Source organism: Bombina bombina, unplaced genomic scaffold, assembly GCF_027579735.1.
Source record: "Bombina bombina isolate aBomBom1 unplaced genomic scaffold, aBomBom1.pri scaffold_1650, whole genome shotgun sequence".
In the NCBI taxonomy this organism is placed as follows: domain Eukaryota; kingdom Metazoa; phylum Chordata; class Amphibia; order Anura; family Bombinatoridae; genus Bombina; species Bombina bombina.
Window position 1 is genome coordinate 22,528 of NW_026511590.1, and position 23,131 is coordinate 45,658.

General features: G+C 42.1%; 1 protein-coding gene across 1 annotated transcript in view; it reads right to left on the reverse strand.

Moving 5' to 3' along the window:
- Nucleotides 1-22,822, reverse strand: part of SLC45A3 (solute carrier family 45 member 3) — a 36,788-nt gene extending 13,966 nt beyond the window's left edge. Inside the window, exons 1-3 of the mRNA XM_053696634.1 lie at nucleotides 22,111-22,822; nucleotides 20,544-21,359; nucleotides 8,741-9,006 (exon numbers count right to left, since the gene is read on the reverse strand). Coding sequence (XP_053552609.1) covers nucleotides 8,741-9,006; nucleotides 20,544-21,359; nucleotides 22,111-22,279 — 1,251 coding nt within the window. The 5' untranslated portion in view covers nucleotides 22,280-22,822. The remainder of the gene's footprint in view (nucleotides 1-8,740; nucleotides 9,007-20,543; nucleotides 21,360-22,110) is intronic.
- Nucleotides 22,823-23,131: the final 309 nt, after the last annotated feature.

Here is a 23,131-nt window from a genome sequence, read left to right on the forward strand (position 1 = left end):
ATTTAATAGCTATTGTACCTAGTTAAAATAAATACAAAGTTACCTGTAAAATAAATATAAACCCTAAAATAGCTACAATGTAATTATTAATTATATTGTAGCTATCTTAGGGTTTATTTTATAGGTAAGTATTTAGTTTTAAATAGGAATAATTTAGTTAATAATATTAATATTATTTAGATTTATTTAAATAATAATTAAGTTAGGGGGTGTTAGGGTTAGACTTAGGTTTAGGGGTTAATATATTTAATATAGGTGGCGGTGGTGTAGGGGGGTCAGATAGGGGTTAATATATTTAATATAGGTGGCGGTGGTGTAGGGGGGTCAGATTAGGGGGTAATATATTTAATATAGGTGGCGGCGGTGTAGGGGGATCAGATTACGGGTTAATATATTTAATATAGGTGGCGGCGGTGTAGGGGGGTCAGATTAGGGGGTAATACATATAATGTAGATGGCGGCGGGGTCCGGGAGCGGCAGTTTAGGGGTTAAACAATTTATTAGGTATTGTGGTTGGGGATTGTGGTTGACAGGTAGATAGACATTGCGCATGCGTTAGGTGTTAGGTTTTATTTTGCAGGCAGTTTAGGGAGTTATGAGGCTCCAATACTCAGCATAAGGCTTGCTAAGCCTGCATTTTGTGGCAAGGTGAAAATGGAGTAAGATTTCTCCATTTTCGCCACGTAAGTCCTTACGCTGTATATTGGATACCAAATTGCGCGTGTTTTATATGTCAGTCTATGGGGCAAAAAACTACGGGCGAAGGCAGAAATATACGAGCGTAACTTCTATGTTACGCCGTATATGTGATACCAAACCCGCACAAAATCTGGCGTCGCCGGCTTCTGCGGGCGACGCTGCATATCGGATGGGGCCCATAGTGCCAGTCAGTGTGTATACATGTAAATTTGTTTTAATTGTTGTGCAAAGTTCTGTTTTCAGGGAGTCAGTAAATGGTTTTACAGCAGAGTTATTTTGTTATCCCAGCGGAATGGGCAGCAATACGTGTAATATATTACCAGATCTCAATAACTTGCACAGTGGAAGCAGAATTTTATTTAAACAATAATGAAAATACTAGATGGGGTTTTGTTAGGAATTCACATTGTGCTAGTTTATAACACAATACAAAACAGAGAATTTGAATATCTTTACCAGCTATCACAAATGTAAAAGGTATTAGAATAGTATATTGTTTAAATGGATAAAAAGTGATGGTAAAAGTGACATGAATTGCATTATTTACTTAAAAGTATGTATTCTACAATGTGTTACTCTTTAGTCTTTCCCAATAGTTTCTATATGAATTTACACAACTTTTTTTTATTAACTTTTTAATGCAAAATATTTAAATACGTTTGATATGTTTACTATGCAATTTGCATCATTTTCAAAACCCTGATTACAAGTTTGCTTTTTGGCCTCTCTAGGGAATGTGGGACAAAGAACAATTTTGAAATAAAAAGCAAAAAAAGTGTAACGTCCCTGTAATGTCTATTTAATGTTCCTTACATAAAACTATCTCTGAAACATTGTTGTGTCTATTGGGCCAATCGCAATCGCTTATCACTTAGAAAAAAAATAATGCCAGATTACGTTTTCTTCCCCCTCAGGTTTTCTTAAAAATGTATAAAGAATTTTCACAAGTAGCCCCCCCCCCCAGTAAAAAATAAATAAATTAGTATTTATGGGAGGTATTGCACAGATTAATACTGGTGTTGATTTTCAACTATGTTAGGTAGAAATGTTCAAATGGTCCGTGTACAATTTAATTAACTATACTCAAGAACCAAAATCCAAAATTCACCTCAAATGTAATTAGGAACAGAGTTGTCCAGTTGCCAGATACATTATACAGAAGGTTGGAATGACATTATTTCAGCTGTTAATACCTTGATTCATTAGTGCACTCTGCACTTGAGACAAAAGTTAATTACTGAAATCAGTGTGGTTAATACTAAAAAAAACAACAACCTTAGATTGCCTAAATTGACTGACATTGTCAAGAATGTAGAAAAAAAAAACCTCTCAAATTAAGCACACCTGGAGGTATAATTGTCATCAATATCCCTCTTAATTTATTTGTGCAGTGTGCACAAAAATGTTGGCCTGTGCAATTTATGGTCATGTGACTAAAATGTGTGCGTCTTGTAATGGAGTGTTGTCAAGACTGAAAATGTTGTCAGGGTAGGAAACTTTATTATGCTATTTTCTATTTAAATAGGGCAAGACTAAAAACACACTCTGTTACACACTCTCACATGCACATTTCCTCTCACACATTCTCATACACACACACACACTCTTACATACACACACTCATACTCTCACATTCTCATACACACTTCCTCTCACACACATTCTCATACACTCTCACATGCACACTTCCGCTCACACACATTCTCATACACACACACACACACACACTCTCATACACTCTTACATGCACACTTCCTCTCACACACATTCTCATACACTCTCACATGCACACTTCCTCTCACACATTCTCATACACACACACCCTCACACACACTCACATGCACACTTCCTTTCTCACACACATTCTCATACACACATACTCTCACATTATTATTATTATTATCGGTTATTTGTAGAGCGCCAACAGATTCCGCAGTGCTATTAACAAAGGCGGAGTACAACAAAACAATTATAGGGATCAAATGGGTAGAGGGCCCTGCCAAGAGTTGCACTGTTGTAGTCAGCTCTTGAGAAGGTGATCAACAAACAGCTGGACTCTTAGGCTTACATGCTAAGGGGGTTCAGGGGATAGCAATGGAGGAGAGGAACTGGTATAAAGAAAGGTTAGAGTAGGTTGTATGCATCCCTGAACAGTAGAGTCTTTAGGGAGCACTTGAAGCTTTTAAAACTAGAAGAGAGTCTTGTGGAGCGAGGCAGAGAGTTCCACAAGATGGGAGCCAGTCTGGAGAAGTCCTGTAAACGGGAGTCTGATGAGGTGACAAGAGAGGAGGAGAGTAGGAGGTCGTGAGCAGAGTGAAGGGGACGGGAGGGAGAGTATCTGGAGACAAGGTCTGAGATATAGGGGGGAGCAGTGCAGTTGAGGGCTTTGTATGTCAGAATGAGAATTGTGTTTGATCCTAGAGGCAAGAGGAAGCCAGTGAAGAGATTGGCAGAGAGGTGCAGCAGATGAAGAGCGACGTGTAAGGAAGATGAGTCTGGCAGAGGCATTCATTATGGATTGTAAAGGAGCTAGGCGGTAGGTGGGGAAACCAGAGAGGACAGAGTTGCAGTAATCGAGGCGGGAGAGAATGAGAGAGTGGATTAAAATTTTAGTTGTGTCTTGTGTAAGGAAGTGTCTAATTTTAGAGATGTTTTTAAGGTGGAAGCGGCAGGCTTTAGCCAATGACTGAATGTGAGGAGTGAAAGAAAGATCTGAGTCAAATGTGACCCTGAGACATCGGGCATGCGGGGTAGGGGTAATGATGGAGTTGTCGACAGTTATAGAGAGATTGGGGGTGGAGAGTTTAGAAGAAGGGGGGAAAATAAGGAGCTCAGTTTTGGAGAGATTTAGCTTGAGGTAGTGAGAGGACATCCAGTTGGAGATGTGAGAAAGACAGTGACACGGGTTAGCAAGGAAGGAGAAAGGTCTGGTGCAGAGAAGTAGATTTGGGTGTCATCGGCATACAAATGATATTGTAAACCGTGGGACCTTAATTAGGGAACCTAGTGATGACGTGTAGATTGAGAAGAGAAGGGGACCGAGGACAGAGCCTTGCGGTACTCCGACAGAAAGTGGTGACGGGGCAGAGGAGGCCCCAGAGAATGCTACACTAAAGGTACGGTTTGACAGGTAGGAAGAGAGCCATGAGAGGGCTATGTCACATATGCCGAAGGATTGGAGGGTTTGGAGCAAGAGAGGGTGGTCAACAGTGTCAAAGGCTGCGGACAGATCAAGAAGGAGAAGCAGAGAGAAGTGGCCTTTTGATTATCCTGTAAGAAGGTCGTTGGTAACCTTAACAATTGCTGTCTCTGTGGAGTGATGGGGACAAAATCCAGATTGCAATGGGTCAAGGAGGGAGTTTATTGTAAGGAAATGGGATAGGCGTGTATAAGCTAGTTTTTCGAGAAGCTTTGATGCAAGAGGGAGGAGGGAAATAGGGCGGTAGTTGGATGGGGAGGTAGGATCAAGGGAAGGTTTTTTGAGGATAGGTGTGACCAGTGCATGTTTCAGCGATGAGGGAAATATACCGGTGCTGAGGGAGAAGTTGAAAGTGTGTGCGAGTATAGGGGTAAGGGTGGCAGAGAGGGAGGGGAGTAGCTGTGAGGGGATAGGGTCAAGGGGACAGGTAGTGAGGTGAGAGCACAGTATAAGTGCCGAAACTTCTTCCTCAGTAACAGGGGAGAAGGAGCTAAGCTTAAGGTTATGTAGGTTGTGGTTGATTGAGAGCATTTGAGGGGGTGAGAGAATGGAATTATGTTGAGAGCTGATTTCACTTATGATGGAGTCGATTTTGTTATTTAAGTGGTTGCCAAAGTCTTGAGCTGACAGAGAAGTTGTATTAGGAGGTAGGGGAGGGCGGAGAAGAGTATTGAAAGTGGTGAACAAACGTTTTGGGTTTGAAGAAAGATTAGAGATAAGAGTAGAGAAATAGTGTTGCTTATGGAAATTAAGGGCAGAGTAGTAGGAGTTCAAGATACATTTGTAATGTTGAAAATCAGCTAAACTCCTAGATTTTCTCCAGTGCCGCTCAGCAGTACGGGAACATCTGCGTAGGTATCGTGTCAGAGGAGTATGCCAGACACATTCACATACACACTTCCTCTCACACACACTCTCACATACACACATTCACATACACATACACTCTCACATGCACATTCACATACACATACACTCTCACATGCACACTTCCCCTCACACACACTCTCACATGCACACTTCCTCTCACACATTCTCATACACACACTCACATGCACACTTCCTCTCACACATTCTCATACACACACTCTCACATGCACACTTCCTCTCACACATTCTCATACACACACTCTCACATGCACACTTCCTCTCACACATTCTCATACACACACACTCACACAAACATTTGCAAACAATTGACAAGCTCCTCTAACTCTGCAGGTTACACAACAAGTTATATACTGAAAAATATTATGTCTATCACCACCGCTATGTGATATTTTAGCACAATGCCTGTATGTATGTTTTGTCAGTGATGACAGTTGTCCTACATACTGTTTACAAGGTTTTTTATTTAACCTCTTAAGGACATGTGACGGAAATTTTCTGTCATAAAACAATTGAGTAAACTGAAAGCTGTGTCCTTAAAGGGTTAACCACTGAATGTCAACATGGCTGCTGCTGTGCTACCCTCTCAGCAGACAAAAAGTTAAGTAACAAAGACACCTCTCCTTTTTAAGAGCTTTGGATTTGGACACCTCAGGCCTCACCACAGGCTTTTATGCTGGCAGCAGGGAGTGATTTCCCCTTTTTACCCCCATAGAAGCAAGTTACAGCTACACCACGCACTGAAATCATTACTATGCTCAGCCCAGCAGTGCTCTACTTTCTTTACAGAAGCCTGCACGCCAGAAATGTTAACAGCCTGCGAGCAGATAATTCAATCTGAAATAAATGTTAAGCATCCAGCACTTCCGCCGAACCCCCAATGTTGATTTCCCTGTGCTAATTTCCAGCGCAAAATGCTGGACTGCCACAATTCAAAAAAATAAAACTAACAAAAAAAACAACATTACAAAAACCCTAACCTTAAATTTGATGTGTGCACTTTCAAATGACCTGTATGCTATCATGAGAAAAGCTGTGCACATGCGCACTGTCACTTGTGATATTTTACTAGCCATTGTTTCTTGGGGCACGTGAGCACAAAATATACATCATGCAAGAGAGAAAGTACACCCTCTTTGAATTCTATGGTTTTAAGTATCAGGGCATAATAACAATCATCTGGTCCTTAGTAGGTCTGAAAATTAGGTAAATACAACCTCAGATGAACAACAACACGTGACATATTACACCGTGTCATGATTTATTTAACAAAAATAAAGCCAAAATGGAGAAGCCACGTGTGAAAAACTAAGTACACTGTATGATTCAATAATTTGTAGAACCACCTTTAGCAGCAATAACTTGAAGTAATTGTTTTCTTTATGACTTTATCAGTCTTTTACATGATTATGGAGGAATTTTGGCCCACTCTTCTTTACAATGTTGCTTCAGTTCATTGAGGTTTGGGGGCATTTGTTTATGTACAGCTCTCTTAAAGGGACAGTATACTGTAAAATAGTTTGTCCCTTAATGTGTTTACAATTGCTTTTTTTACCAACTGCAGAGTAAAAAATTGATGAAAATTAGCTTTTTAAGGCTTATTTGTGTATATTAAAGCTCTGATTTTGTGTTTTGAAGCCACAACCTTATAAAATGGGTTGAGCTTGTAGGTATAATCAGATCTCATTACTGTATCACAATGTGTACATATACCTGCTTCTTTATCTTATATCTGTCCTTAAAACAATCACCAGTACTTTGAGAGAACAATGGAAAATCAACATTGTATTACCTTATCTCTGCTATATCCGACTGGGAGTGTAATTTCTTCTGCTGGCTGTGTTTATAAAAGCTTATCTATAGCTGGTACGCGCGGCCACAAACTTTCAGAATAGGTGGGGATACCACATGCTAAATCAACGATTTCAAATGCCAATATAAGGGTAAAGGAGCTACTTGTAAACAATTTAATAAACTCCAGCAGGTAAAGTGGATCATTGGGAACAAATTAAAGGGGAGAAAATTTTTGAGTAAACTGTCCCTTTAAGGTCCCCCACAGCATTTCAATCGGGTTGAGGTCTGGACTTCGACTGGGCCATTGCAACACCTTGACTCTTTTCTTTTTGGAATCGTCTTGTTGCATGAGCCAATTTCAGCCAAGCTGTCGGACAGATGGCCTCACATTTGACTTTAGAATACTTCCGTATACAGAGGAGTTCACGGTCAACTAAATGACTACAAGGTGCCCAGGTCCTGTGGCTGCAAAACAAGCCCAAATATTCACCCCTCCACCACCGTGTTTGACAGTTGGTATGAGGTGTTTGTGCTGATATGCTGTGTTTGGTTTTCGCCAAACATGGTGCTGTGTATTATCGCCAAACATCTCCACTTTGGTCTCGTCTGTTCAAAGGACATTGTTCCAGAAGTCTTGTGGTTTGTTCAGATGCAACTTCGCAAACCTAAGCCGTGCTGCCATGTTCTTTTTAGAGAGAAGAGGCTTTCTCCTGGTGACCTTTCCATACAAACCATAATTGTTCAGTATTTTTCTAATTGTACTGTCATGAACTGTAACATTTAACATGCTAACTGAGGCCTGTAGAGTCTGAGATGTAACTCTTGGGTTTTTGGCAATTTCTCTGAGCGGTCGGTCTGACCTTGGGGTAAATTTGCTGGGACATCCACTCCTGGGAAGATTGGCAATTGTCTTGAATGTTTTCCAGTTGTGAATAATCGTTCTCACTGTAGAATGATGGACTTTAAATTGTTTGGAAATGGCCTTATAACCCTTCCCAGCAACAATGCTCCTCTAAGATCATTGCTGATGTCTTCCCTCCGTGGCATTGTGTTAACACACACCTGAATGCTCCAGACCAGCAAACTGCTAAAACTTTGGCTTTTATAGAGGTGGTCACACTTGCTGATGATCATTTAATCAAGCGCATTTGATTAGCAGCACCTGGCTGTTACTTAGCCTCTTAATTCCTACGGAAGCAGTAAGAGTGTACTAAGTTTTTTACACATGGCTTCTCCATTCTGGCCATTGTTGGAACAGATGATTTTTATTATGCCCTTATACGTATTTTCTTTTTCGCATGACTGTATGCAATATAATATTATATGAATATAAATTATTATAAGAGCAGGTTTTATATATATATATATATATATATATATATATATATATATATATATATATATATATATATATATATATATTTATATTAATTTTTATTTGATTTTTTTGTCGCATTACATATTAGTGACAACAAATCTAGCAAACATACACTATGCTGCAATGCACTTCCTGGAGAATTTGCACAATCATTGCTTTTCTTCTCTCATCACATAAAGTGTAATAATCAATAAGAAATCATTCTATGCTCTTATGTTTTTAAAGGGACTTTAAAATATGTTTTTGTATTCATGCACCAGGGATTATTTCTTACATTGCAGAAGATCTGCATACAAAATAAGTATTTAAATTTAATTTTTATGTCATTTTGTAAAATTGGTCTTCAGCCCCTGGACACACCCACTAAAAAGTCTCTTGGATTTTGTCTATTTTAGCTCTTTTGGTGTAGCCAATTAGGGACAGATATAAATGAGCACCTGCACATATAATCCAATCACTATACAACATGTAAGAGGATTAGTATTCTGTATTCCACGGAAAGCACTCTAGCCTCTCCGGGGAGAGTAGAATAACTACAATTTTCAGTGTTAAATTACAGGAAATTCTGGCAAAATAAACAATGAAAGTGCATTTTTTCATTGTTGTTTTTTTTTTTTTTTGTCTCTTTAAGTCTACAAAGACTGGGACTGTATGATATGTACTGTTTGTTATTTGTTAGTGTAAGATTGGTAATTTTTTACTTTTTGTTGCTGTAATGTTGACTGTAATATGAAGAATTAGCCATTACGAAACAGCTGCTACTAAAATTATTTTTCACTTACCTGCCGGTTGTGGTGATAAAGTGAGGTAAGAGTGTATGGCAGGATCTGCAGAACTGAGAATGTTAATCCTGTTAAGGCGGCTGATGCGGTTACCATAGTAACATTGCGGGAAAAGCACATCACTGTTGTAGCCAATGGGAGGCAGGTGACACTTGCCAGGTACACAAATCGGGCGCCAAAAGTCTTCACCATGCGATCCATCAAAGAGGAAGCAATCATGGAGGTGACAGACTGAAGGAAAAGTCCCAAACTTCCCATTCTGACTCCTATCATGAAAGCAACAAAGGGTCAAGAAAACATAAATTATGCTAACCTGATAATTTCCTTTTCTTCTGATGGAAAGAGTCCACAGCTGCATTCATTACTTTTGGGAAATAAGAACCTGGCCACCAGGAGGAGGCAAAGATAACCCAGCCAAAGACTTAAATAACCCTCCCACTCCCCTCATCCCCCAGTCATTCTGCCAAGGAACAAGGAACAGTAGAAGAAATATCAGCGTGAAAGATGCCAGAAGAATATAAGGACGCCCAACATAAAATTACGGGTGGGGAGCTGTGGACTCTTTCCATCAGAAGAAAAGAAAATTATCAGGTAAGCATAATTTATGTTTTTCTTCTTAAATGGAAAGAGTCCACAGCTGCATTCATTACTGTTGGGAAAACAATACCCAAGCTATAGAGGACACTGAATGCCAAGGCGGGAGGGTACATAGGCGGCCAATACTGAGGGCACCAAGCCTGAACCTCTACCCAAGAAAAAAAACACTGCTTCGTCCGAAGCCGAGAAAATTGGAAAAGGAAAAAGCCCCAATGACACTGACTCGCAGTTAGTCCAGAAGCCAAACTAGAGTCCGCAAATGGACTCTACTGAGCCAACAGTCCTCCAGGAGACACAGTCGCCCAACAAACAGTCCTCCACTGCTCATCTCCACAAATGAAGGAGACACCAGCCGAAACCCCCAAGGGAACAAGGCAAGGGGGAACCAAGGAAACCGAAAGGTCCCCTAATACAAAAAAGAACACCTCCAGGAGTGAGTTCAGCTCACAGAGGCCCAAAGGGGCCCAAACAAGGAAAGGAGGCCACGCCTATACCAAGCGAAACCTGGGATAAGACCGGGCACAGAGACAGAACAGACATCGTCTCATCAACATCCTGCAAGTACGGATTGCAACTGAAAAGGTAAAGTCCTCCCATTGTCAAGAATAGCAAGGCATTCGACCATGAAAAAGTGTGTAATGCACCCAGGAAAGAACCCCAAGTTTGAAAACACAGGGTCCATAACAGGACGACACAGAGGATACTTGCGAGGAAGAAGAAGCAGTCAAGTAAGAAACAGACCGCAAAAGCAACACCCAGACAGAGGGCACGCTCGCCGGACCTGCACACAGGACCCTAAAAAGGGGAACACAAACCTCAATCGAGGACCCCCGAGAAGAAGAGTATACCTTCAGAACCCGAAGGAAGAGTAAACTCTCTTCTGAAATCAATGGATCTAGTTGAAGGAAAATCTATACACTAGCAGACTAAGCTAACATGATAGACTCAACAAAGCTCACACATCCAGAGGAGACTGACTGAACGCAGCTCCATAGACCGCTCGGCCATCCTGACCTGCAGACCCACAGCCAGCTGGACCAACTCAGCCTCAGGGATCCAAAACAGGGGAACAAAGAATCCCGAACCAGGTACAGGAACGAGCGTAAGGATAGCACAGCCATTCCCACAGAGTACAACCTGACTCTGAAAACAGACAACAAGGCCATAGACCTAAGGATCTATCAAAATAAAGGCCCAACAAGTCTGCTTGGAGCCAGCAAGACCCCCGGGGGAACCAATCCCATCTTTCTGCCTCCCATCCAGGAGAAGCCCCAAGCAAGGACTCTATCTCCATAGGGAGGAGAATATCCCCTAAAGAAATGGGATGATGCCAGAAGAGCAACAACTGTTCTCAAGGCCCAAAGGCAAAGGCTAATTGGAAGAGAAATTCCCAACACAGATGTCCTAGAAAAGGATCCCCCTACAAGTAGCTTGCCAAGCAGAGGCACAGCCAACCCATTCGCCGCAGAGCAGGGAATCCACGGGAACACTGGCAAGCTAACCAGAGGAATGCAATCCTAAGGCACACCAGAAATTGGACATCCAATGCCAGCAGCTGGGTATGAACCAACCACTCTTAAGGCTCAAGCCACATGGCTAACCACCAGAGGACAAGGTTCACTCTGTGGCAAAGAGTAAAAAATACTCTGAAATCCTGGCCAAACATGACCAGGTTAGGTAGATGGATCAAGGACATAGCCCCAGTTCCCACTACCATGGAACCCCTCGACCAGCCCTGAGATCCAAGATTCCAAAACCACCCAGACTGGGTCTGTAAAAAGGCCAAGCGAAGCTTCAGAAACCGGAAGTCTCAGGGAGAAAAACAGGTCCGGGTACCCAATAGTTCAGGCAAACCTTACCCTAGAACTAAACACTCCAACTGGCCAAAAAAACAGACACAAGGGTATGGATTCATACTCTAAAACCCCGACCAAAGGAAGGGACCACCCCTAGCTAAAGTCCAACGCTCCAAGGAGCATGGCTAGAAGTCGTATGAAGATACTTCTCAGAGCCTCAGGACAACCAAGGGATACCTTGAGGTCAAAAATCCTACTAACAGGACTAGTCTCCCAAACACCTCCGCACAAGCAGAGGACACATGGAAGAGAAGGCGCAAAGCCTACCCAGCTTCGGAGAACCCCGAGCTACACAAAACTCCCCACAGGGAACACCATCACTCGGAAACACAGATCCCTAAAAGGAGATCCACTCACCCGGAGGCAATGGAAGAAGAACTAAAACGCCTCTTATAACTTAGTCAAGCGTAAGAGCTCCATCTTGATACACTAGAAACAGCTTACGCGTACACCTGCAAGGTGTTAAGAGCTGCAACAGGTTTCAAACTGCAAACCTTCAGCATGCTAGACAACTATCCTGTACAAGCTGTTGGATCAAACCCAAAAGGACAAATCCAGAGGCATAGAATGAAGGCCAAACCGCTCAATAGCGGTAAGGGGCATTAAGCCCTCCCACCCTCCACCACATGGGGGAGGAAACTCTAAGTTCTGATGAAATCAGATGTCAGATAGATTCACGGACCCACAGGTCCTCTTGAATGCTTAGCTTAACATGAAAACAAACAATGATAACCTGAGCACTCGGCGCTTCTACCAAACCAGCCGAGCAGAACAGCGCCACGTGTCTGAACAGCCGCAAGACTGAACGAACCCGACAGGACCAGACTGCACCTAGGGTCCCAACCGGCAAGCTCATATGGGGAAAAAACTGAAAAACATAATTTATGCTTACCTGATAAATTCCTTTCTTCTGTTGTGTGATCAGTCCACGGGTCATCATTACTTCTGGGATATAACTCCTCCCCAACAGGAAATGCAAGAGGATTCACCCAGCAGAGCTGCATATAGCTCCTCCCCTCTACGTCAGTCCCAGTCATTCGACCAAGAATCAACGAGAAAGGAGTAACCAAGGGTGAAGTGGTGACTGGAGTATAATTTAAAAAATATTTACCTGCCTTAAAAACAGGGCGGGCCGTGGACTGATCACACAACAGAAGAAAGGAATTTATCAGGTAAGCATAAATTATGTTTTCTTCTGTTATGTGTGATCAGTCCACGGGTCATCATTACTTCTGGGATACCAATACCAAAGCAAAAGTACACGGATGACGGGAGGGATAGGCAGGCTCATTATACAGAAGGAACCACTGCCTGAAGAACCTTTCTCCCAAAAATAGCCTCCGAAGAAGCAAAAGTGTCAAATTTGTAAAATTTGGAAAAAGTATGAAGCGAAGACCAAGTTGCAGCCTTGCAAATCTGTTCAACAGAGGCCTCATTCTTAAAGGCCCAAGTGGAAGCCACAGCTCTAGTGGAGTGAGCTGTAATTCTTTCAGGAGGCTGCTGTCCAGCAGTCTCATAGGCTAAACGTATTATGCTACGAAGCCAAAAAGAGAGAGAGGTAGCAGAAGCTTTTTGACCTCTCCTCTGTCCAGAATAAACGACAAACAGGGAAGAAGTTTGACGAAAATCTTTAGTTGCCTGCAAGTAGAACTTGAGGGCACGAACTACATCCAGATTGTGTAGAAGACGTTCCTTCTTTGAAGAAGGATTTGGACACAAGGATGGAACAACAATCTCTTGATTGATATTCCTGTTAGTGACTACCTTAGGTAAGAACCCAGGTTTAGTACGCAGAACTACCTTGTCTGAGTGAAAAATCAGATAAGGAGAATCACAATGTAATGCTGATAACTCAGAGACTCTTCGAGCCGAGGAAATAGCCATTAAAAACAGAACTTTCCAAGATAACAACTTTATATCAATGGAATGAAGGGGTTCAAACGGAACACCCTGTAAAACGTTAAGAACTAAGTTTAAACTCCATGGTGGAGCAACAGCTTTAAACACAGGCTTGATCCTAGCTAAAGCCTGACAAAAGGCCTGGACGTCTGGATTTTCTGACAGACGCCTGTGTAACAAGATGGACAGAGCTGAAATCTGTCCCTTTAATGAACTAGTCGATAAACCCTTTTCTAAGCCTTCTTGTAGAAAGGACAATATCCTAGGGATCCTAACCTTACTCCAGGAGTAACGTTTGGATTCGCACCAGTATAGGTATTTACGCCATATTTTATGGTAAATCTTTCTGGTAACAGGCTTCCTAGCCTGTATCAGGGTATCAATAACCGACTCAGAAAAACCACGTTTTGATAAAATCAAGCGTTCAATTTCCAAGCAGTCAGCTTCAGAGAAGTTAGATTTTGATGTTTGAACGGACCCTGTATCAGGAGGTCCTGTCTTAGAGGTAGAGACCAAGGCGGACAGGATGACATGTCCACTAGATCTGCATACCAAGTCCTGCGTGGCCATGCAGGTGCTATTAGGATCACTGATGTTCTCTCCTGTTTGATTTTGGCAATCAATCGGGGAAGCAGCGGGAAGGGTGGAAACACATAAGCCATCCCGAAATTCCAAGGTGCTGTCAAAGCATCTATCAGAACCGCTCCCGGATCCCTGGATCTGGACCCGTAGTGAGGAAGTTTGGCGTTCTGGCGAGACGCCATGAGATCTCTCTCTGGTTTGCCCCAACGTCGAAGTATTTGGGCAAAGACCTCCGGATGAAGTTCCCACTCCCCCGGATGAAAAGTCTGGCGACTCAAGAAATCCGCCTCCCAGTTCTCCACTCCCGGGATGTGGATTGCTGACAGGTGGCAAGAGTGAGACTCTGCCCAGCGAATTATCTTTGATACTTCCATCATTGCTAGGGAGCTTCTTGTCCCTCCCTGATGGTTGATGTAAGCTACAGTCGTGATATTGTCCGACTGAAACCTGATGAACCCCCGAGTTGTTAATTGGGGCCAAGCCAGAAGGGCATTGAGAACTGCTCTCAATTCCAGAATGTTTATTGGAAGGAGACTCTCCTCCTGATTCCATAATCCCTGAGCCTTCAGAGAATTCCAGACAGCGCCCCAACCTAGTAGGCTGGCGTCTGTTGTTACAATTGTCCAGTCTGGCCTGCTGAATGGCATCCCCCTGGACAGGTGTGGCCGATGAAGCCACCATAGAAGAGAATTTCTGGTCTCTTGATTCAGATTCATAGTAGGGGACAAATCTGAGTAATCCCCATTCCACTGACTTAGCATGCATAATTGCAGCGGTCTGAGGTGTAGGCGTGCAAAAGGTACTATGTCCATTGCCGCTACCATTAAGCCGATCACCTCCATGCATTGAGCTACTGACGGGTGTTGAATGGAATGAAGGACACGGCATGCATTTTGAAGTTTTGTTAACCTGTCTTCTGTCAGGTAAATCTTCATTTCTACAGAATCTATAAGAGTCCCCAAGAATGGAACTCTTGTGAGAGGAAAAAGAGAACTCTTCTTTTCGTTCACTTTCCATCCATGCGACCTTAGAAATGCCAGAACTAACTCTGTATGAGACTTGGCAGTTTGAAAGCTTGAAGCTTGTATTAGAATGTCGTCTAGGTACGGAGCTACCGAAATCCCTCGTGGTCTTAGTACCGCCAGAAGGGCACCTAGAATCTTTGTGAAGATCCTTGGGGCCGTAGCCAATCCGAATGGAAGAGCTACAAACTGGTAGTGCCTGTCTAGGAAGGCAAACCGTAGATACCGGTGATGATCTTTGTGGATCGGTATGTGAAGGTAAGCATCTTTTAAATCCACTGTGGTCATGTACTGACCCTTTTGGATCATGGGCAAGATTGTCCGAATAGTTTCCATTTTGAACGATGGAACTCTTAGGAATTTGTTTAGAATCTTTAAATCTAAGATTGGCCTGAAAATTCCCTCTTTTTTGGGAACCACAAACAGGTTTGAGTAGAACCCTTGTCCTTGTTCCGACCGCGGAACCGGATGGATCACTCCCATTAATAACAGATCTTGTACACAGCGTAGAAACGCTTCTTTCTTTATCTGGTTTGTTGACAACCTTGACAGATGAAATCTCCCTCTTGGGGGAGATAATTTGAAGTCTAGAAGGTATCCCTGAGATATGATCTCTAGCGCCCAGGGATCCTGAACATCTCTTGCCCAGGCCTGGGCGAAGAGAGAAAGTCTGCCCCCTACTAGATCCGGTCCCGGATCGGGGGCTCTCGGTTCATGCTGTCTTTGGGGCAGCAGCAGGTTTCCTGGCCTGTTTGCCCTTGTTCCAGGACTGGTTAGGCTTCCAGCCTTGCCTGTAACGAGCAACAGCTCCTTCCTGTTTTGGTGCAGTGGAGGTTGATGCTGCTCCTGTTTTGAAATTCCGAAAGGGACGAAAATTAGACTGTCTAGCCTTAGCTTTGGCTTTGTCTTGAGGTAGGGCGTGGCCCTTACCTCCTGTAATGTCAGCGATAATTTCTTTCAAACCGGGCCCAAATAAAGACTGCCCCTTGAAAGGTATATTAAGTAATTTGGACTTAGAAGTAACATCAGCTGACCAGGATTTTAGCCACAGCGCCCTACGTGCCTGTATGGCGAATCCTGAGTTCTTAGCCGTAAGTTTGGTTAAATGTACTACGGCCTCCGAAATGAATGAATTAGCTAGTTTAAGGACTCTAAGCCTGTCCATAATGTCGTCTAGCGTAGATGAACTAAGGTTCTCTTCCAGAGACTCAATCCAAAATGCTGCCGCAGCCGTAATCGGCGCGATACATGCAAGGGGTTGCAATATAAAACCTTGTTGAACAAACATTTTCTTAAGGTAACCCTCCAATTTTTTATCCATTGGATCTGAAAAAGCACAGCTATCCTCCACCGGGATAGTGGTACGCTTAGCTAAAGTAGAAACTGCTCCCTCCACCTTAGGGACCGTTTGCCATAAGTCCCGAGTGGTGGCGTCTATTGGAAACATCTTTCTAAATATTGGAGGGGGTGAGAACGGCACACCGGGTCTATCCCACTCCTTAGTAACAATTTCAGTTAATCTCTTAGGTATAGGAAAAACGTCAGTACTCGCCGGTACCGCAAAGTATTTATCCAACCTACACAGTTTCTCTGGTATTGCAACGGTGTTACAATCATTAAGAGCTGCTAAGACCTCCCCTAGTAATACACGGAGGTTCTCCAATTTAAATTTAAAATTTGAAATATCTGAATCCAATCTGTTTGGATCAGAACCGTCACCCACAGAATGAAGCTCTCCGTCCTCATGCTCTGCAAGCTGTGACGCAGTATCAGACATGGCCCTAGTATTGTCAGCGCACTCTGTTCTCACCCCAGAGTGATCACGCTTGCCTCTTAGTTCTGGTAATTTAGACAAAACTTCAGTCATAACAGTAGCCATATCATGTAATGTTATCTGTAATGGCCGCCCAGATGTACTAGGCGCCATAATATCACGCACCTCCCGGGCGGGAGATGCAGGTACTGCCGCGTGAGGCGAGTTAGTCGGCATAACTCTCCCCTCGCAGTTTGGTGAAATTTGTTCACATTGTACAGATTGACTTTTATTTAAAGTAGCATCAATACAGTTAGTACATAAATTTCTATTGGGCTCCACCTTGGCATTGGAACAAATGACACAGATATCTTCCTCTGAGTCAGACATGTTTAACACACTAGCAATAACTTGCAACCTGGTTATAATCTTTTTGACATAAAAATTACAGAGTAACGTTTTTATTCACAGTCAATATAAAATTCTCACAGCTCTGCTGAGAGAATGTACCTCCCTTCAAAGAAGTTTGAAGACCCCTGAAATCTGTCAGAGATGAACCGGATCATGCAGGAAATATAATAGTAGCTGACTGGAAATTTTTGATGCGTAGCAAAGAGCGCCAAAAACGGCCCCTCCCTCTCACACACAGCAGTGAAGAGAAACGAAACTGTCACAATTTAAAGCAAACAACAGCCAAGTGGAAAATAATGCCCAAACATTTATTCACTCAGTACCTCAGCAATGTAAACGATTCTACATTCCAGCAAAAACGTTTAACATGATAAATACTTATTAAAAGGATTAGTGACCTTTAACAGAGTAGTTCCGGTGAAATACCATTCCCAGAATACTGAAGTGTATACATACATGTCATTATAACGGTATAGCAGGATTTTCTCATCAATTCCATTCAGAAAATAAAAACTGCTACATACCTCAATGCAGATTCATCTGCCCGCTGTCCCCTGATCTGAAGCTTTTACCTCCCTCAGATGGCCGAGAACAGCAATATGATCTTAACTACTCCGGTTAAAATCATAGTAAAAAACTCTGGTAGATTCTTCCTCAAAGTCTGCCAGAGAAGTAATAACACGCTCCGGTGCTATTGTAAAATAACAAACTTTTGATTGAAGTCATAAAAACTAAGTATAATCACCATAGTCCTCTCACACATCCTATCTAGTCGTTGGGTGCAAGAGAATGACTGGGACTGACGTAGAGGGGAGGAGCTATATGCAGCTCTGCTGGGTGAATCCTCTTGCATTTCCTGTTGGGGAGGAGTTATATCCCAGAAGTAATGATGACCCGTGGACTGATCACACATAACAGAAGAAACAGACATTTGTAACAGATGACTAACATGTACAACAACTTCCGAAGAAGTAATAAAGAGTATCAATCCCAGAAGATTCCCGAAGGAAACAAAAACAAATAAAAGACATCCCATCAGATATAAATAAAATATAAGGCAACTCAGAGGTTAACGCACAAAAAGACACAGGCCTACCCGCAGGACCAGCCAAACGGAGCCCTATCTCACAAAACTGGGAAAGATCTCAAACAAATGACAATCAGGAGCTTACTTCATCCCCACATGTCTAATGAGGTGCACCATTCGAATGATCAGACTGAAAATCTCCATATCTGGTAACGATAGGGTCATTCAATAACTGAAAAACATGTCTGAGCAACATGCAAAGGAGCGCAATCCTGTAACGGAAGGCACAACACTCAGGGACAGATACCCCCGCAGGTAACTGTAGAGGCTCTCCCCAAGGTGGAAGGCCCGGGACAATAGGGCACAAGCACATTCGCAAATAAATGTCTGGACTCTGCAGACGAACAATCGCCAACATTATGTGGAAGCGAAAACGTGCTGCAACCTTACGTTACCCGCATGTGCAGCAGTATGATTTGGTAGGGAACTCACCTCTCGGAGGACAGGAGCCCCAGAGACGGATGGATCAGCAGTCCCTTGATTCCCAGAGCCCGAGGAACCAGGCGCTCTGAAATGGCATACGGAACAAAACTGTTTGACAGGCGTCAACGAGGCCACTCCGGATTCATCACCGGACACAGAATCTGAAATCAAAATAGTCTCAGTATCAGAATCCTCTGTAATTGAATCTGAAATTAACACAGTCTCAGCATCAGAATCCTCCACAACTGGATAGAGGATATTTAAATATGGACTAAAGTAGTAAAAACTAATACGGCACCTGACACCCCCAATGGCTGGGGCACTCACCACCTCCTATGACCAGACCCCTGCGGACTAGAAATGTTTCCTTCGCCACGCGGTCAGGAATGCGGAAATGGAAAAACGGAATGTAGCCACTCCCGAACACAAGGTGAACCATACAGTCCAATACCAGCGTCACTTCCAAAAGGCCTCAAGTTCCAACCACGAGCCCAGTAAACATTGTACATAAGCAGGTTGAATCACATAACAAACATGATTATAAACCCCCCTGTTTAATAACCCCCTCAGGAGATATTAACCCTTGATTCCAAGATACTAAAAGAGACGCACTGAGACCCTTATGTATAAGTTAGACCCGCAAGGTGGTAGCCTCTCGAGAAACATTCACATTACAATACATTGCAAATAAAGTAAAATGAAATGATCTTACCGGAATCAACGCTGTGGAACAGGAACACGGCCTTTCAAGTGTGACGGATAGTAGCATCGCCTCTGCCATGGACTTGAGAAAAGAAAGCAGGCAGCGGAGCGAAGTTAGACAACGCTGATTGCTTGAGGAGCTGTTAATATGAGTCTGGATGGTTTCACAGAAAGACTCTCCCTGCATCTCCAGACTCTAACTTTCATCCAAGCCCTCACTGAGAGACTGACAGGACTACTTAAAACTCCTGTCCCATGCCGAAGAGTACTACCCTCCATAAGAGACAAAAACAAAAATTCTGACACTTCTCTGCCACCTTCTGGGACGAAAGGCAAAAAATGATTGGGGGATGAGGGGAGTGGGAGGAGTATTTAAGCCTTTGGCTGGGTTGTCTTTGCCTCCTCATGGTGGCCAGGTGGTGGCCAGGTTCTTATTTCCCAAAAGTAATGAATGCAGCTGTGGACTCTATCCATTTAAGAAGAAAAAGTAAACAACAAAAGCACAAGTAGCATAAGCTAGAATATCCAAAAGAAGGATAAACAGAGGGTCCAAATTATGCAAAAAGTGGTTGCAATAGGTCTTATAGATTAAGAGACTCGGTCAGTCCAGGAAGAGTAACCTATAGATGGGAAGCAAATGGTCTGACTGAGAAAAGCATAGATGGCCAATTAGTGAAGGACGAAAAATCCAAATGATTCCAGCAATATGATGTGTGTATGACATCGATTAGCAATTACTAATATTAATTCCCCAGTTTTGCACAGCCAACATGGTTATATTAATATAGGTTTTACCTCTGTGATTACCTTGTATCTAAGCATCTTCTGACAGCCCCCTGATCACATGGCTATTTATTTATTTTCTATTGACTTGCATTTTAGCCAATTAGTGCTGTGTCTTGCACAACTCCACAGGAGTGAGCGCAATGTTATCTATATGGCAGACATGAACTAGCAGTCTCTTGTTGTGAAAAGCTAATAAAAAAGCATGTGGTAAGAGGCTGTCTGTAGAGGCTTAGAAACAGGCAGACATTTAGTGGTTTAAATATTATAAAATTATATTAATATAACAATATTGGTTGTGCAAAGCTGGGGAATCGCTAGTAAAGGCGTTATCTATCTTTTTAAGCAATAGCAATTCTGACGTAGACTGTTTCTTTAAGTAATTTTTTCCACCAAATACCATAATAGTATTGGAACATCTACCCACTTTCTGCTGTTACATATAACATGTGCATAGGGCCATACTTAAAGGAACACTAAAGTCAAAATTAAACAGAAATTTAAAAAATTAAACAGAGCATGAAGTTTTATGAGACTTTCCAATCTCTTTTACTATGCACTTGTTAATTATGCAATTCTACTTTGTTTAGTGGTTCTAAAAAAATAATTAACACAACCATACCGTAACTATACATACGATTTATCCTACCTTTTCATTAAATCTAAAGGATTATTGCACTTAGCTCACCTTCATCATATCTCACTCTGGCCTCTGAGCCTGGCTCTGCTATGGGCACACCATTGTATAGACCTTCACCCATGAAGTCAGTATAAAAAAGCATGAATGTCATGAGACCCATCCAGGAGCAAAGCTGTGCCACAAAAAGACGACAAAGAGTAACGGGCACTCTGCAACAGAACGTCCTGAGCCGTGGCAACAAGGCACACACACCCCTCAGTGCCAAGGCCATACGCCAAGCTTTCAGGGGCAATGTCCATACGTGGCAAATCCTTAGACATATGTCTCCACCGTTTAAATGTTCTCCAGACACATCCAATTTCCCAGCCCCTATCAGGACCTCTTCCGAGACAAAAAAGGTGGCAAATACACATGCAGTAAAGATGAGCAGAAGGAGAGTAAAGAGACATTGTTCTTGCCCACCTAGGAGATGTGCTAGCCAGCTGCCGCTCCAGTTTATAGAGGGTAACAAGTAACCAATGCAAGCACCAAGTCCGACGGTCAAGGCATAGGCCGAAAATGCTTTTCTACAACCTTCCCCTTCAGGAAATAGGTCTGAGAGCAATGCTTCCAGCGGAGTAAAGCAGACCTGTCCGCAAGAATCCAAAAGTCCAATGCCCAGAATTAGAAAAGCCACCTTTGTACCAACATGAGAGCCCACTAGTGCAGCCAGATGACTTGCATAAGAGATTATAACGAGACTTAATATTACTCCCAAACTCAGAAGCCAAATGAAAGGTCGGCGGCGGCCATATTTGCTGGTCCAGCGGTCACTTGCAGAACCTATGAAGTGCACAGTTAAAAGTCCTAGTATGGGGCCAATACCTGATGAGAGAGATAATTAAAATAGTCATTTGAGAAACAAAAGTAATTGAGGCCATAAATACACTTTCCACGCTATGTATCCTAATTAAACTTTAATGATTCAGAAAGAGAATGTAATTTAAAAACATTTTAAAAATATATTTCTATTATCAAATTTGCCTTGTTCTCTTGGTAGCCTTTTCTGAAAAGCATAAGTACATATCATCAGCAGCAGCAAGGCAATACTTGGAGCTAGCTGGTGTTTGTTGGCTACACACATTTGTCTCTTGTTATTGGCTCACCAGGTGTGTTCAGCTAGATCCCAGTAGCACATTTCTGCTCTGGAGCTGACTTTAAAGGGACGTGAAACTCAAATATTTTTTTTCATTATTCAGATAGAGAGTACAATTTAAAAAAAAGTTTCCAAATTTTTAAAGTGAACATAAGTCTGAAAATTTCAGAAACCAAACACAAATGGATAAACTTACTTTAAAAAGGTTCCTGGAACTTACTTTCCAAGCCCAACCTTATAACAATCTGTTTAGCCTTTTGGGCTGTAGTCATGACTAATTTTCTTCCAAAGACTCATTTTAGGATTTTGAAAAAAACTCTTTTTTTACCTAAAATATCTCAGAACTTACTAAATCAATACTGCTATTCAGAGTTAGAAACACTTGAAAAATAAACAAAAAAACTAATTAATAAATTTAATTTATCATGGAAACTGCAATTAAAATAGACTATGGTTGCTAATATATAAATAATTACATACCTAATACCATTGTCATAAATTTCTCCTCCACTCCAGCTTCCAACAACAAAGGGGGGACAAAAGTGACCCCTGCAGCCAGACACACTTCTAGACCACATGTTAGAGAATTAACCAATAGGAGTTGAGCTTGGGGACTATGAAAAAACCTGACACTTCCAGTCTTCTGCATTTTTACAGTAGTAGGTCGTTTTTTCTTCTAAATGCTGCAACAAACTCTCTTGTCCCCAGCAGGAATCCTGCAGGCTGGATCCTGCCCAGAGATGTCCATTTCTTCTGTATGATTGGGATGTTTAACTATTTGAGTTACTATGAACCACCCCCATACTGGAAAGAGGGGGTGGGTGCAGGAACAAATGAAATAAGTTCTCTTACAGGAATCCTTTAGAGTTATATCAAGTTGCTGAACATTGTATCCTGAAAGAGAGAAGTATTGTATTTGATTACAAATGACTAACATTTAGTATGGGAATATATGTAGATGACATGGTCAAATAATACTGCAAATTAATATCAAGCCTTAAAGGGACATCAAATGAAAATTTAAAAAAAAATGCTGTAACGTTCTAGCATTTTATTATTGCATATAATTGTTTAACTCCTGCAATAGGGTTACTTGCATAGTCAACTCCAGAACAGCAATGCACTACTGGGAGCTAGCTGAGCACATCTGCTGAGCCAATGATACGGGAGGCATAAGTGTGCAACTACCAATAAGCACCAATCTCCCAATAGTGCATTGCTGCTCCTGTGCCTTCCTAGGCGAGCTTTTCAACAAATGATATAAAAGAGAATCATTTCAATTTGATAAAAGAAGTAAATTGGATGCTCTATCTGAATCATTAATGTTTACTTTTGTCTTTTTTATGTCCTTTTAAGCCCTGGCAAAGAATTAAAGGGGCATGAAACCCCAAAAAAATCTTTCACGATTTAGGTAGAACGTACAATTTTAAACTTTCCAGTTTACTTCTATTATCAAATGTGCTTCATTCTCTTGGTATCATTTGTTGAAGGAGCAGCAATG